The sequence below is a fragment of the Spermophilus citellus genome (assembly GCF_964194105.1).
Source record: "Spermophilus citellus genome assembly, chromosome: 18".
NCBI classification, from domain to species: Eukaryota; Metazoa; Chordata; class Mammalia; order Rodentia; family Sciuridae; genus Spermophilus; species Spermophilus citellus.
Window position 1 is genome coordinate 11,956,451 of NC_138200.1, and position 14,811 is coordinate 11,971,261.

The following is a 14,811-nucleotide window of genomic DNA, read 5'->3' on the forward strand; positions in this document are numbered from 1 at the left end:
GATGAAGGCACGTTTGCCCTGAGACAGGCGGAGCCGCCGACTCTAGCCCTGTTATCGCGAGAACTTTGAAGTATCGCGAGACTTGACGCCCGACTTGTGCGCCCGGGAAACCCCGTCGCTCCCTTTCCCCTGGCTGGCAGCGCGGAGGCCGCACGGTAAGCTGGCGCTCCGGCACGGGCTGGGCATGGGGCTTCGGGGCCGAATTTCCCACCTCAAGAGTGCGTGCCTCATGGCCCCGGTGAGCACGGCGCGGGGCCGACCCGCCCCCAGAAGCCGCGACCACGTGCGAGCGGCAGGCCCGGACATGCCTGCTCCGCGCGGTCCGGAACCGAGAGGGCCTGGCGGGCAGCTGAGGGGTGCGTAAGGGCATCCAGAATCCCGGGGCTGAGGGGTGGCGTTGTGCAGGGAGCTCCCAAACTGGGGCCAGGCCGGGCTGGTGGGACCCACAGAGACGAGCGCCAGTAAGTTCTGTGGGATCCACAGGAGCCAGGGCCGGAGTTGAAGTGGGCCTTGGGGGTTAACGCGGGTGCTGCGGCTTAGATCGCCGAGGAGCCGAGTTGGCTTCCAGGGCCCGGGCCCTCGTTCAGACCGCCACCAGACCTTATGGTCACATGTCGGACTTTCTCTCACAGATGCCCGGAGTTACTGTAAAAGACGTAAACCAGCAGGAGTTCGTCAGAGCTCTGGCAGCCTTCCTTAAAAAGTGAGTGTGGGGGCTGAGGTCAGTGGACGCAGTCTGTCGGTTGGCACGTGAGCGCGTCAGGCTCCTGTTCGGGGAGGGAGGGGAGATTTGTGTGGGGCTTCCATGTGAAGAGTGCACTTTCTGTATGAGGCCTGGGTTGGTGGTTTTGCGTTTCAGCCTGTTTGTTTGTGTCTTGGAACCTCTTTCTAAAGTTATGTTCAAAGGAAGGGGTTATATGGGTAAAATTGTTAGTGAGATTCCTGAATTGTGTTTTCCTTCCTGTTTCTGTCCTAGGTCTGGCAAGCTGAAAGTCCCCGAATGGGTGGACACAGTCAAGCTGGCCAAGCATAAAGAGCTTGCTCCCTACGATGAGAACTGGTTCTACACACGAGCTGGTGAGGAATATGTGTGGGCCCTTGGCTAAGGGTGGGAAGCTGGGTGACCCCATACACAAACCCATTTTGCTCCCTCCCAAGGTTGCAGTAGGAGAGACTTTTGTGTTGCCACATGTTATGTGACTTGAGACTTTAATAACTGCGGTTTTAACAGAGCTTTGAGGAAAGCTTGGTGTCAAATTGGTGGTCATGTTTAATTAGAAGTTCTTCACTTGAGAGAGGCAACATCCCTTCTGCATTCAGGGAGTCAGATTCATGTCCACTGCTTAACCATAACCTTGGACAAATTGCTTAATTTGCTTATGTTTTCAATTTCTAATCCTAGTGATGGAGGAGCTAATGATGGTACTATTGCAGGATTATCATGAAGATTAAATGAATTTAAACCAGTCAAAATTTTAGAAGCGCCCATTGCACAGTAATTAAAGTCTGCTGTCTTGTTTTTGTTATTCAGATCATCATGTTAGCCTGCTGTCTCTAGCAAGTTGTTTCTCACTTCATGGTTGGGATCTGGGCAACTTCTTGCTCTAATCTTGATTTCTAAGTGCCTGTAAAGAAAACACCCTGACCTTGTGGTCACCCTCTGCTGTTGTGGCAGCTCTCATCTTTTTTTTTTTTTTTTTTTTTTTTTATCTTATAGTTGTAATATAAATACATTTGCTAACTTCACAGTGCTAGTTCTTGCCTGTTTTGACATTTCTAGACTGTATACACATCACACACTCTTATAGGTCTAACTTACAGGGATGGGGTCAGTGCTGGGTTGTATTAAGGTAGCAGCCTCTGCACAGGTCTTCTATGGGATCTTGACCTCTCTGATCTCCCTTTGTGAAGTGGGGGCTCCAAACTAGCAAAGGTCATTATTAGGAGACAGTTTGGCAGATTTCAGGAATGACCCTGAGATCAGTTGGCCTCAGCCTTGGTACAAGTTGGTTAGCTCTAGCAACATATTGTAGACTTGTTGTGCACTCATGCATCAAATGTCCATGGGGCCCACTTTGTTTCAGGCCTTGGACTGGGCACAGGGGACCAACATGACTCATCACAACCTCTGACCTCTGAGGACTAAAAGATCAACTCTGTGAGGTGGGTAGGATGGGTAGCATATCCACCCACCCACCACTATAGTTTTAGAAAACGGGGGTGGTTGTCGGGTTGGATGGTACATGCCTATAATCCCAGCAATTCAGAGTGCTGAGGCAGGAGGATTGCAAGTTTGAAACCAGTCTGGGCAACTTAGCAAAACCCTATCAAAACTAAAAGGACTTGGATGAAGGTCAGTGTTAAAAACTTCTGGGTTCAATCCCTAGTACCAAAAAAGGGAAGGTGGGGATGGTGAAGGAAAGCTGGCTCCCTGGGCACACAACAGTGACAAGACCTGAATGACACACATGTCCTCAGTGTTTTTTGGCAATGCCTCAAGAGAGATTAAAGAAGCTTTGGATTTAAGTTTAGGACAATGTAATAGCTTTTTCCATTATTTGAGGTGCATAGACATTTTGCATGATTTGCATGTACTAAAAACCTGAAGTAGAATTGCTTTTGCGTGCTTCACAGTTGATCTCAGAAAGGTTGAGTAACATGTTCAGGGTCAGCCAGTTAGTGATATCAAAATACATCCTTAACACTGCTTGGAAAGGACTCCTCCAAAATACCAATTTTTTTTTAAAGGTGAGGAATGATTAAAAAATGGGATCAAGACCCTGGGGGTGAATCTGCTGGTCATGATACAGTAGTTGCAGCCCTTTGCTTAGCAGGCCCTTCCCTGGACATCTCACACTGGGTGTGTGTTCTCCAATGGAGCTGGAGCGCCAAAGCTCCCTTTTGGACCTCACTTTCCCAATGGCGCTGTGATATAGGGAGTTGGGGTACTGTTGTGCCTGTTTTTTACACTGCTACAGCAGCAGAAGCCAAGTTATTTTCTAATCCACTACAAAAGATGCTTGCTTACTGATGTCTATTCTGAAATCTAATGTGCTTTTCACCTAATGTGGGTACAGAGAGGTAGAGTGACTTTTCAAGCAGCTTTGGGAGCATTAGCAGGCCAGCTCTGTCTAACCATAGGTTCTAGGCTGTATTTTCTCTCTCTGGATGGTGAGATCTGGCCTATTTTGCCCCCTTAGGAGGTAGAGGCTGGAGTACAGTGAAGAAACATACAGATGTGGGAAATAAAGAAGTTTGTGGCAGAAGGTGGTCTGGATGTGAGGCAGGACTATGGGATCAAGTTTCAAGGCAATGAGATGGAGATAGAGAACAGATAATCTCTAAAGGGAGGCTCTGTTGTTGCTCAAGATCAGACTGCAGTGGACCTAAAGGGGCAGGGTAGTGTCACCCTAGTTAGGTCTCTTGGCCTGTTAATTCTCAGAAAAACCTGCTTAGGAGTGAGATGAGAATCCACTGTGGTGTCTTGGTGGGTATTTGACTGGGAGAATGCTCAATTAGAATACTTGAAGACAGCTTATTGCTTATAGGGTAAAGGCTGGTCCTTCTGACTCTTGTGTAGGGTCAGGGACTCAGTCATGAAATGAAGCTTAGGAAGCATCACAGAAAAATTAAAGGGGCAAATCAAGATCAAGAACGTGATTTTTCCTTGGTTTGTCAGAGAAAGGTCAGGGCAGAGCCCCCCACTTTTGACTAGGGTCAGGATACAACCACCTGTCTGTGCTTATTAGCATAAACTGTTGGTGCTATGGTGACTCAAAAAAGCTGGGTTGCTTGTCTCGAGTTCAGAGTGCTATTGTCCCCCAGCCCAGCAGGAAGAAGAATGTACTAGGGTACAGAAGGCCTGTGGGGCTCTCAGTCTGTAACAAGGCCTAACTTGCCTACAAATTCATCGAGAATGGCCTGGATTTTTTTTTTCTTTTTTAATTCCACCAAAGTGTGGCAGTAGGGCCCAGGTCTCAAGGGGGTGGAAAAGAGGCCAGTGCTTTCCAGAACTTGGTGTTTTATAGTAGAGTTCCAGTGAAGTAAATCCCTTCCTTCACTTCTTATGGGTCAAAAATACTGGGGTGGGGGCTGGGGATGTGGCTCAAGCGGTAGTGCGCTCGCCTGGCATGTGTGTGGCCTGGGTTCGATCCTCAGCACCACATACAAAGATGTTGTGTCCTCCGAAAACTAAAAAATAATTATCAAAAAAAAATAATGGGGTAGCAGGGCCTTGTACTCTCTCTCCATTGTGAGCCCCAATTGAAAGAACTAGGGTGCTTTGATGGCGCTTATTTCCCACCAGTCACTGTATTTAGGGATTAAATTTAATGGTCTCCTTTGGTGCCGCTGTACCTACCTCCTGACAGCTGGATATATGTGCTTTGTGGCACTACTAATAAGGAGCCCTGATGAGATTGCCTCCCACCTGCCTGTTAGCTCAGTGTTTGGCCACCTGTTTTGCACACTGAGCCCAGGCTGAGACCCTGGATCTCTGGGCACTGGTCCTGGCTCAGCAAGACCAAGGTTGCCTGTACCACTTCTGATACACAGCTTCTTGCCTTTCCTGAGCCCTTAACCCCTAGCAGGAGAGCAGGTCTCCTAAGCAGGGCACAACCAGATGAAAGCCCATGGACAGAGGTGGTTGTTCATTCTGGGATGGCGTTTTCTAAAGACTAGGGGTGAAGTGGTTTATGCCAAGATAGTCTCTTGATTCTGGCAGAGGGGCGGAACTACAGTAAAAAGTCCCCAGCGCAGAGATAGGACCTACAGTAAAGTGGGAAGGTATAAAACTGATGGAATGATTTTATTTATTTGTTTGTTGTAGTTGGACACAATACCCTTATTTCATTTATATATTTTTATGTCAGGCTGAGAATCAAACCCAGGAGCTTGCATGTGCTAGGCAAGCACTGTACCACTGAGCCAAGACCCCAGCCCTGATTTTAAAGTGAGCAGAGGCCAGAAGCAGTGAGAACTTTTAAGTACCCTGGTCACACTTGGTTCGTTGTATACAGAGAACACTGCCTAGCCTCTGGCTCTGAGTCAGTAGTTTTTGAACTGAATCACTGGTTCACCCTATTGATTTTCAGAACCAGAAGAGAGCTCACTTGAGCAGATTCTGGCCCTTGTGTTCCCCAGCCGGTAGAGCCATATGATGGCTGGAGGACTGTCTCTCCTGCTCCTGGAGAGGTTAAGTGGTTTGCCTAAGGCTATATCAGTCCAGCTTCTGAGGCCATCCTAATGCATGAGTGATTGTGTGCAGGGCATTTGGCACAGGGTCTAGCAGACCTATGCTCCCATTCCACAGCAGTTCTGGGTTTTGTTAGAACTTGCCTTTTAGACAATGAGGCTGGCCCCCGGGGGAGACTTGATCAAGCCAGTCCAGGGATAAGAACCCTTGTGTCCTGGAGGGCATGCTGCGGGTTCCAAGTTGGGAGCATCCAAACTGGGAGGGCTGGTTGGGGGCACATCAAGTGGTCATCATGTGTGTTTTCTCACTGAACTGTTGTATGTGCCTAAGAAGTGTTCTCAGCTCCCTCTTGCTCCACCTCCAGCTTCTACAGCACGGCATCTGTACCTCCGGGGTGGTGCTGGGGTTGGCTCCATGACCAAGATCTATGGGGGACGTCAAAGAAATGGTGTCATGCCCAGCCACTTCAGCAGAGGCTCCAAGAGTGTGGCCCGCCGCGTCCTCCAAGCCCTGGAGGGACTGAAAATGGTAGAAAAGGACCAAGATGGGTAAGCAGAAAGGGAACCTGGGGGCCAGGTCACATACACTGAAGCTGTCGGGTGCCTCCCACCTGCCTCTTCTCAGGGCCAGGCAGGGCATTCAAACAGTGAGGGGGCCTTACCCCGACCTCTCTGGCTGACTTCCTCAGGCTCCAGGAAGGTAATTTAGCGACTGTCCGCTTTCATTAGCCTGCTCGTTAACTTTTCCGAATTGATTTTTCGGGGCTTTTGATCTAATGCTTGCACAAACGACACCCAGTCAGCTCCCGGGAGAGCTCCTGTGCTCCTGCCCCCAGCTCGTTGGAATGCAACTGACTAGGGCCTGGGTGGGACTTGGCTGGAGCTGGCATGTGGTCCCTCAGCCAGGTACCTTCTTGGAAAGCCTGGCTTGTGGCCAAGAGGAGGGGGCTGAGAGCCTGTACTCAACAGGGAATGACTGAGATTCTTTTCTCCTTCAGGGGCCGCAAGCTGACACCTCAGGGACAGAGAGATCTAGACAGAATCGCTGGACAGGTAAGATGTGACTTTGTTCAGGGTGGGACCCTCAGTCACTCCCCCAATTTCCAGAACCTGTTGTCATGTAGATGTGACTTATTTCCTTCCCTGAAGGGCATACCTCAGCAGAAAAAAAGATCATTTCTGCTTAAGTTGATCGAAAATTTGGGTGTTGGGGTAGAGGGAGCCCAGGCCAGGGTGGTGTTTGGCCTCTATAGGGCACATATGCCCCCACACACTGGTGGTTCCATTTCCCATATCTTGTGCTTACTTGGCAGCAGGTGGGTTCAGCATGCTGGGTCAGGCCCCGGATCCTGGGTGGATGACACTCAGGCAAAATCCCTTTACCCCTATTCCATTCCCTGTCATGGAATGACCCACTCTCACCAGCCTGCACTGGGGGGTGAGGATTCAATCCTCCACAGGCTGCAGTACAGCAGGAGCGCCAGGACCTAAGGGGTCCTGGCATGAGCTCTGTGTTGGTTCCTAATCATTGGCTCAGGCCTCCTAGAAGCCTTGAAATGTGTAGTCACTTAGGTGTCACAAAAGAATGAAAGGGGTCTGCCCTCTGGGAGTTGGAGGAGAGCCTAGTGCAACATCTGTGCTGATGGTTAGCATTCCCCTCATGGGGCAGTGGGCAGAATTGGACTCATCCATTTGCTTGAGTCCCTGTAAAATGGGAAGATGACCTCAGTTATGAAGATTAAATGAGTACATTTGGCATCTAGAATTTAGTGTGCGTGTTACTGTAGCCAGTGGAGTGCACAGTAGAGACCCCACCACTCATCTGAATTCTTCATCTTTTCCCACAGGTGGCAGCTGCCAACAAGAAGCATTAGAACAAAAGGATGCTGGGTTAATAAATTGCCTCATTCGTAATTCTGGTCTGGATCTCTTGATTGACTGAAAGCACATTCCTGGGGACCACGGGTCTCTAGATGATTATGTTGAACAGTAGCTGGCAGAGCACTAGGCCAGTCTTCCCACTTCAAACACCTCCCTAACTGGACATTTTCCTGCAGTGGGTGAGGGGACTGTATCCCTCCCCCACGTCCTGTGTTTGCAGTTCTCTGGAACAAGAAACAAAGGGTGACTGGTTAAGCAGTGACAAATCTGATGCTGGGTTGCAGAGGTGACATCTGTTAGAGTAGGGATGGTCCTAGAGCCCATGTGTCTTTCCTGGGAGGAAGTGAAGAGGGACCTGCAGAACTAGTGCTATTCTGCTGGGGGCTTTGCTGAGGACAGAACCCTTAGTAATTAGCCTCTGCACTATATTCCCAAACCCATCCCCCTCCAGGGTCTCACCAAGTTACTTGGGTTGCATTCCTGCAGTTGCTGGGGTTACAGGTGCACACTGCTGCCCAAAGTGATTTTCCAGACTGGTACCTATTTATGGGCCTGCATGGGCAGGGTGGGCCTATCCCCGTAACAAATCCAACCCTAGAACCGTGGGAAGGAAGTGTTGATGGAGCCAACTACTAGAGCTTTGCACAGGGCTGGACCCATGAAGTTTACACCTGAAGAGATCCCTGTTACTGGGGCAGTTAGGACTACCTGGTACCCAGCTCCCAAAATACTTAAGCCAGATCCATTTGAAAGCAAAACCTGGAGTGGAGGGAGAGTTTAGAGAGATGGGCAAGTTTTAAATTGCAGCTATAGGCTGGGGATGTAGCTTAATGGTGGAGGACTTGCCTAGCATGAGCAAGATGGTTCCTTCCCCAACACTGGGAGGGAAAAGAGTCCATCTCTGCTCCTAATTTTGGGCAACTGTGCACGTGACTCCCCATGCAATCCTCCCTCTCCTCTCACTCCCCCTTACCCGTAAGGGATTCAGCAAAACAGTCACATAAAGCTTTGACTCAGGGCAGCATTCCTGGTAGACAGTTGGCATTGCATTTAAGATGGACAACCTACAGCTCCCGCACCATGTGGGAGATGAAGCTGCCACCCCTCCCAGTTTGGAGGTTGTCAGTGCTGAAAGATTGGTACTGAATAAACAATATGTACCACCAGGCACTTCAGAATATTTTGTACACCCAAGTGCTATATACTGGAGGCAGGAAAAGTCAATCACAGATGAGGTAATTTGTGAGATGTCCTATGGCTAGAGGGTGACAGAGCCATTTGAACCCAAACTACCAGCTCCGTCCTGCTACAGCACTATCAGAAGAAAAAAAAAAGCTGAGAAAATGAGGTACAAGAGTTTACACTCCCTGGCATGACCCCAGACCAGTCAACATCCAGTTCTGGAATCTTGTTTTTTGTTTTTGTCCACCAAGGATGAAAACACTTCCCAGAGCTAATAGAAGGACCCAATGCCAAGCATCTGGTCTGTACAGGGTGGGGCACCAGAAAGAGGTGCTAAGTAAATTGGACCATGTGCCTGAAATCCTGCAGCTTTGCCTATCCAACCGCTAGGGGGCAGCCAATGGCCTGGAAACAGCTTCTGAAAGACGCTGAAAAATGTGAATTCCTAGGGCTTCCAGCTCTGGACCCATGATTCTTCCTGGGAAGGCCTTAGAAGGAGGGACTGAGGCATAGAGGGGCTGATAACCTGCTATTCAGTGACAACAGGGGTCCAACAGAACATCTGGGCCTCTGGAAGGAAGAGGGCAGGTCTCTAGAAACAGAAAAGAACTAAACTTGTCCTAGGAGCTGCCTTCATAATATTCGTGCACTTTCACAAACAGGAATTGTACCCATATTATAAGAGAAGACACTGAGGCTCAGATGACCCGTGAGTTGGCAGAACTGAGATGCAAGTCACAGAATCCTGGATTCTTGAAGCCCATGCTCTTCTGTGGGTGACAGTTGCATTTTTAAAAAAATTATTAAATATGGGCTGGGGTTATGGCTTAATGGTAGAGCGCCTGCCTAGCATGTGTGAGGCACTGGGTTCGATTCTCAGCACCGCATATAAATGAATAAAATAAAGGTCTATCAACAACTAAAAAATATATTTTAAAAAATTAAATACTTCCGGCATGCAAAAGAGTATCCATAACAACATAACAGCCACCCACACACCTACCACCCAGCTTAAGAGACCACACAAGGGGGTCTGGCAGTGCAGGTCAGTGGTAGAGCACATGTCATGTGTGCACAAGGCCCTGGGTTCACTCCCAGTACCACAGAAACAAACCAAAAATGAAACACAAGGAATAAAGACCCAAACTGGCCAAGTCCTCTGTGTGCTCCAACCCCGTCCTCCTTTCTTCCCTGAGAAGTAACCCCTCTCAGAACGGGGCATTTGTCACCTTATGTGGGACTAAACCTCCTTTACAGGCTTGTATCCTAAAGTAGTACCCAGTGTTGTTCTGCCTTTTGAAAACAAGTCAACTGCATCGTGCTAGATTTTTTTCTCATCCTCGCATTATTTGAGAGGCAGCCTATTGACGCTTCCCCTTTTCTGTGGTATTTGGTTGGTTGTCACAACCCGTGAATCCACTCTCCTGTAAATGACTTTTTGGATTGCCTCTAGATTTTTGCTAATAAAAATCTCCCTGCCATGATCTTTTCTCTTTTCAGCACTGGAGATTCAATCTGGGGTACTCTACCACTGAGCTCCATCCGCAGCTCCCACTTTGGTTTTTTTTTTTTTTTTTGCAAAATTGCCCAGGCTGCTGGCCTCCAACTTGTGATCCTCCTACCTTAGCCTCCAAAGTTGTGGGGATTACAAGTATGCACCACTGCACCCAGCATGAATTTTCTCTCTCTCTCTCTCTCTCTCTGTGTGTGTACATGGGTCCCCTAATTGTTCACAAGTATCTCATCAACTCCCTCCTTCCCTACTCAAACCTCATTTCCCTGGCTAAGCATGACAGGCTCAAAAAAACCTGGGACAAAAAGATGCCTTTGAATCCCTCAAGATCACTCCTAGACTGCATGACAACGGGAAAGTGATAACCTCCCTTCTCAGGACCTCAGTTTCCTCCTCTGTAAAGTGGCGAATGACCTATGTTGTCCCATGTGGGAAGACCCATGTAAAAGAACTCCAATAAAAAAGCGAGGTGCTAAGCAACCGATAAGACCCTGTCTCTAGATAAAATACAAAACTGGGCTGGGACGTGACTCAGTGACCCAGTGTCCCTGAATTCAATCCTGGTACTCCCCTGCCCTGCCCCCCAAAAAAGAACTCTAGTACAGTGCTCATATGGTTCTAACTCCTGGGTGCTGGGCACAGCGTCTCATGTCACAATGTCAAGGAGATCCTCTGCTCCTCAACTTGTGGATTTACAGATGCCAAGGCCAAGGCTGGAGGTGCAATTCAGTGACAGAGCTCTGGCGTAGAATGAGCGAGGCCCTGGGTTTAATCCCTAGTACTGAAAAAAAAAAATAGCCAAGACTCAGAAGAGGGAAAATCCTCGTTCCCAACCCTGAGAAGTACGGAAACAAGCTCAGAGGGGAACAAGTTTTGCCCAAGGTCAAGGAGCAGACAGAAGCGGAGCTCAGAACCACCACACAGACTGTCAGCAGCCGGCACCCTGAACTCTGGCTCCCTCAAGCTTCTGTCCCCAGGCCTGAACCAGCCTCTGCCCCCACCCAGCAGCCACGCCTCAGGGGAACTGCGGCCTCTGCAGGTGCAGAAAGTAGTTTCTCCCTACTCTGGGGCAGCTGCTACCAGCCTGAAGCAAAGGGGCAGGGGCTGCCCCCAGGCCGGCAGTCAGGAGGCCTAGCAGCGAAGACCAGTGGAGCCCATCTCCGGCAGGGTAGGGCAGGAAGTGGGGCGGGGTTTGAAGTGGAATCTGGTACCCCAAAATTGCTGCAGCACGACTCTTCCTACCAGTTGGGAGAAGATGCTTGGGGGTCCAGGAGTCCTTCCAGCTCTGCCTGTCACCATCTGCGGCCTCTTCTTGCTGTCTGCAGCCTGCCTGGGTATGTGGCCAAAGGGCAGGTGCTGTGCGAAGGGGTGAAGGAGGCCAGCGGGTGGGAGGACAGGCGCAGGTAGTGGGGGCAGGGAGGGGGGCCAGCGGAGGGGGAGCTGGGGAAGACCCCTGCAGAAATCGCAGCTATTGGCCCAACCTGGGCCACAGTAAGCCTGGAGGAGGCTCTGGAAGTGGACTGGGCATCCACAGTCCCATGGAGGGAGGGAGGACCTAGAAGTCCCCCTCCCCCTGCTTGTCCCCACAAGTCAAAATGAGGAACTAAGGTGGCTCTTGATTGAACACCATAGTTGCGGGCAGGAAGGGGACTTGGGGGTGGCACTAAGAGTCAAAGGGGAGCAGACATTTTCTCCTCTACCCTAAATGAAAGTTGCCCTCTGTGTAGGCAGCCCCTTCTCAGTGAGGGGGGGCGGGGGGAGGGCAAGTGGGGTGGGGGGAGGGGAGGGCATGCCTCATCTCTAGTCCCTCCTTCCTCCCCTCCCCCACCCAAGGCCAGCTGGCAAGGGCTGTGAGAACACTCTCCCCAGTGACCCTAGGAACAGGACTGAAGCTCACGTCTGAGTCTGAAGCCTGTGACCATGAGGTTGCTCACCTCCTTCCCCAACTCATCTGTCTTCCCCACTTCCCACCTTCCTCCTCCTACCTCCAGATGACGGGGGGAGCTGGCCAGTGGAGCCAACTGGGGAGTCTGAGAGCTGGGGCTTTGGGAGGAGGCCAGAGTAGACACCACTGTGGCCACTGGGCCACCCCTGCCTCCCTCTGAGACACTTTTGTCTCCACCCCGGGATGCCCGCCTCCCAATCCTGGGCCCAGGGGAAGGAATAAACCCACCCAGGCCCCCTAGGTTGACACTTTCAAGTTACAGAGAATTGGGGACAGGTCCAGGCTCACAAGCCAAGGCAGGCCTAGACTGTTTGCCGGATGCCAGGCAGGGACAGGCCTAGGGAACTGGGAGTCTGAGCCCCAGAGCCACTCGAACAGCCCCAACCTTGCTGATGCTGGACAACCCCCTTCACTCCTCAGCCTCAGCCGCCCCCCACCCACATTCAGGGAAGCCAGGACTATGGGTTCTGCCATGGGGTTACCCTGGGTGAAGTGCTGGGCGCAGGGCTGGCCTGAGGCTGCGGATGGGAACACGCACCTGAAGGACTTGGGCTGCGCTGCTGTCTGCACTGACTCTGGGAGGAGCTGTCTAGGCAGGGACACTTTAGTCCTAGAAAACCAAACACTCAAAAGTCAGAATTTGAAGAGGCCAAAGCACAATGTGGGTGAGCAGGGAGGGGCCGTGCTCCAGGGGCGCTGGAGCTTCCCGGGGGGCCTGCATCCCCACCCCTAGTCCCTGACTCAACCCACCTCTCTGCAGGCCCTGGATGCCAGGCCCTGTGGGTGCATGGGGGCCCACCATCTGTGACAGTGAGCTTGGGGGACGAGGCCCGACTCCAGTGCAAGAACAATGCCACCAGGCCCAATGTCACCTGGTGGCTCATCATCCAGGGCAACCACTCCTATCCGCCCCAGTTCCTGGGCTCCGGCCAAGGCTCCAAGGGCGAGTGGACCATTCCAAAAGTGAACAAGAGCCACGGGGGCGTGTACCAGTGCCGAGTGGAAGATAATGGAAAATCAATGTCTTCCTGCGGTACCTACCTGCGTATTCGAGGTGAGTAGCCTCGCCCTGTCCCCCACCACCCGGCTAGGACACCACTCTCCTCATCTGTGAAGTGGGGATAGAGCCAGTGCCTTTGTCCTGGGCTTGGAACTGGATGAACACAGTGACTGATGTTCGCACCTGCGGTTCCGGGGCTCAGGGGTTCTGGGCCTGGCCGGGGGAGGGAGAGGACCAGGAAGGAACTGGGGGACAGGAGGTGCCAAGGCTCTAAGCAACAACCCCTCCTCACAGAGCCACCCCCCAGACCCTTCCTGGACATGGGAGAGGGCACCAAGAACCGCATCATCACAGCCGAGGGTATCATCCTGCTGTTCTGTGCTGTGGTGCCGGGGACACTGCTGTTGTTCAGGGTGAGACCCCCAGGGTTCCGTCCCCCAAAGCTTGGGAGAATGAAAACATGCACCTCTCTGGGGAGATGGAGGTTAAATGAACTAACACAACAAGAGCATTTTAAGTGGTGTGGGCCAGAGGGTCGTTCTCATTGTTCCCTTTTCACTTGTCCCCACTGTTCCTCCTTAGAGAGATGCTCACGCACCCAGGGTCTCTCATCCTCCTGCCTGCACCCAGAAGTGCAGTCCCCTGCAGATGTAGCCCACAGCAAGGTACACAGGACTTGTGTCCTCAGTCCTTGCCACTTCGTCTCTGCAGGCCACAGCACAACTATTATTATTTACTGTTATTGTTGTGGTTGCCAATCCTGAAGAATAATAATGCAGTGGAGACAGTCAAAAGGACACTAGCTTTGAACCCAGAGAGACCTGTCACATAGCTTATACATGGCCTTGGGCATGTCCCATACCCTTTCTGGAAAAATACTATTGGCATCCAGGAGGGTCTGAAAAATTCTTCACCATCTCCTCCTACTCACTCCTCCTACCACCCACTCAAACCCCACAGAAGCGCTGGCAGAATGAAAGGTTTGGGGTGGACACCCAGGATGACTACGAAGATGAAAATCTTTATGAAGTAAGTGGACGGTGGGGACAGGGCAGGAATACGTATGTTGGGGGTCCTGCCAACATATCCCTGCAAGGGGTCCCTCCCTGGGGTTGACTGAGGCAGGGATCCCAGGTGTCAGGGTACTGATGTCCCTGGCCCCTTGGTGTCCCTCCAGGGCCTGAACATCGATGACTGCTCCATGTATGAGGACATCTCCAGAGGCCTCCAGGGTACCTACCAGGACGTGGGCAGCCTCCACATCGGAGATGTCCAACTGGAGAAACCGTGACTCCTCCCTCTACACAGGAACGCTGCCAGACCTATCCTGCCTGCTCTGAGCAGCCAACTCCAGCTTCTCTCCTGGAATGTTCTCTCCTCTTTCCTGGGAGCTTCCTGAGTCATCTTCCCCCTTGGAGTGTCCCACTCTTCCCTGGAGGCTGCCCTCCCCCACTAACCCAGCCCTCCCCTGTTGCCTTTCCCAGGCTCCCTCCCCAGCGGGTAATGAGCCCTTAATCGCTGCCTCTAGGGGAGCTGATTACAACAGCCTCGTTAGTGTCACCCCCTCCTCCCGGATCTGTCATGGCCACTTAGTGATAATAAATCCTTCCCAACTGCAGATCTTGGCAGGAGTCATGGATCTCACGAGGATGCACCCCCTCCTTCCTTGGGACCCAGGAGTCCAGGCCTAAGCCCCCTTCTCCTTCAGACCCGGTATTCTGGGCCCAAGCCATGCCCTGCCCACTCCCTACACCTGGACCAGGTAGCCAGACCTGGCCACCCCCCTACCCCCAGAACAGGAAGTCTCCTGGCAAAGCCCCCACCCCCACAGAAGGACTGGTTTGGCCCCCTGTAGTGCCTCAGCCCTCCCCCTGTCCCCAAGCAAAGGGGGTAAATGGAAGGGGTATCATGGCTACCAATTTTTTTTTTTTTATTGCCTTTTTAAGCTCTGGAAAGAGTGGACTATACTGTGGGGCTTGTTCCGAAGGGAGGACATGGGAGAAACCCAGGGGGAAGTGACAGGCTGTGAAACCCAGTCACTGAAGTAAGGAGAGAGGCAGAGAGGTACAGAGGCAGTCAGGAGAGCCAGCGAGGGAA

General features: G+C 51.5%; 2 protein-coding genes across 2 annotated transcripts; both read left to right on the forward strand.

Moving 5' to 3' along the window:
* Positions 1–71: 71 nt before the first annotated feature.
* Positions 72–7,107, forward strand: RPS19 (ribosomal protein S19). The gene is made up of 6 exons (XM_081274302.1): positions 72–155; positions 633–703; positions 977–1,077; positions 5,559–5,742; positions 6,192–6,246; positions 7,041–7,107. Exons 2-6 carry the CDS (start codon positions 633–635, stop codon positions 7,065–7,067), a joined length of 438 nt encoding a protein of 145 aa, XP_081130428.1. The 5' UTR covers positions 72–155; the 3' UTR covers positions 7,068–7,107.
* Positions 7,108–10,871: 3,764 nt separating this feature from the next.
* Positions 10,872–14,312, forward strand: CD79A (CD79a molecule). Its single transcript, XM_081273084.1, has 5 exons — positions 10,872–11,103; positions 12,475–12,768; positions 13,009–13,127; positions 13,675–13,743; positions 13,892–14,312. The coding sequence occupies exons 1-5, from the start codon at positions 11,025–11,027 to the stop codon at positions 14,003–14,005; spliced, it is 675 nt and encodes a 224-aa protein (XP_081129210.1). The 5' UTR covers positions 10,872–11,024; the 3' UTR covers positions 14,006–14,312.
* Positions 14,313–14,811: the final 499 nt, after the last annotated feature.

Coding starts and splice junctions, on each gene's coding strand:
- RPS19 (XM_081274302.1), top strand. CDS start 633: ATGCCCGGAGTTACTGTAAAAGACGTAAACCAGCAGGAGTTCGTCAGA. Junction 704..976: donor CTGGCAGCCTTCCTTAAAAA/GTGAGTGTGGGG, acceptor TTTCTGTCCTAG/GTCTGGCAAGCTGAAAGTCC. Junction 1,078..5,558: donor CTGGTTCTACACACGAGCTG/GTGAGGAATATG, acceptor CTCCACCTCCAG/CTTCTACAGCACGGCATCTG.
- CD79A (XM_081273084.1), top strand. CDS start 11,025: ATGCTTGGGGGTCCAGGAGTCCTTCCAGCTCTGCCTGTCACCATCTGC. Junction 11,104..12,474: donor GCTGTCTGCAGCCTGCCTGG/GTATGTGGCCAA, acceptor ACCTCTCTGCAG/GCCCTGGATGCCAGGCCCTG. Junction 12,769..13,008: donor TACCTACCTGCGTATTCGAG/GTGAGTAGCCTC, acceptor CCCTCCTCACAG/AGCCACCCCCCAGACCCTTC.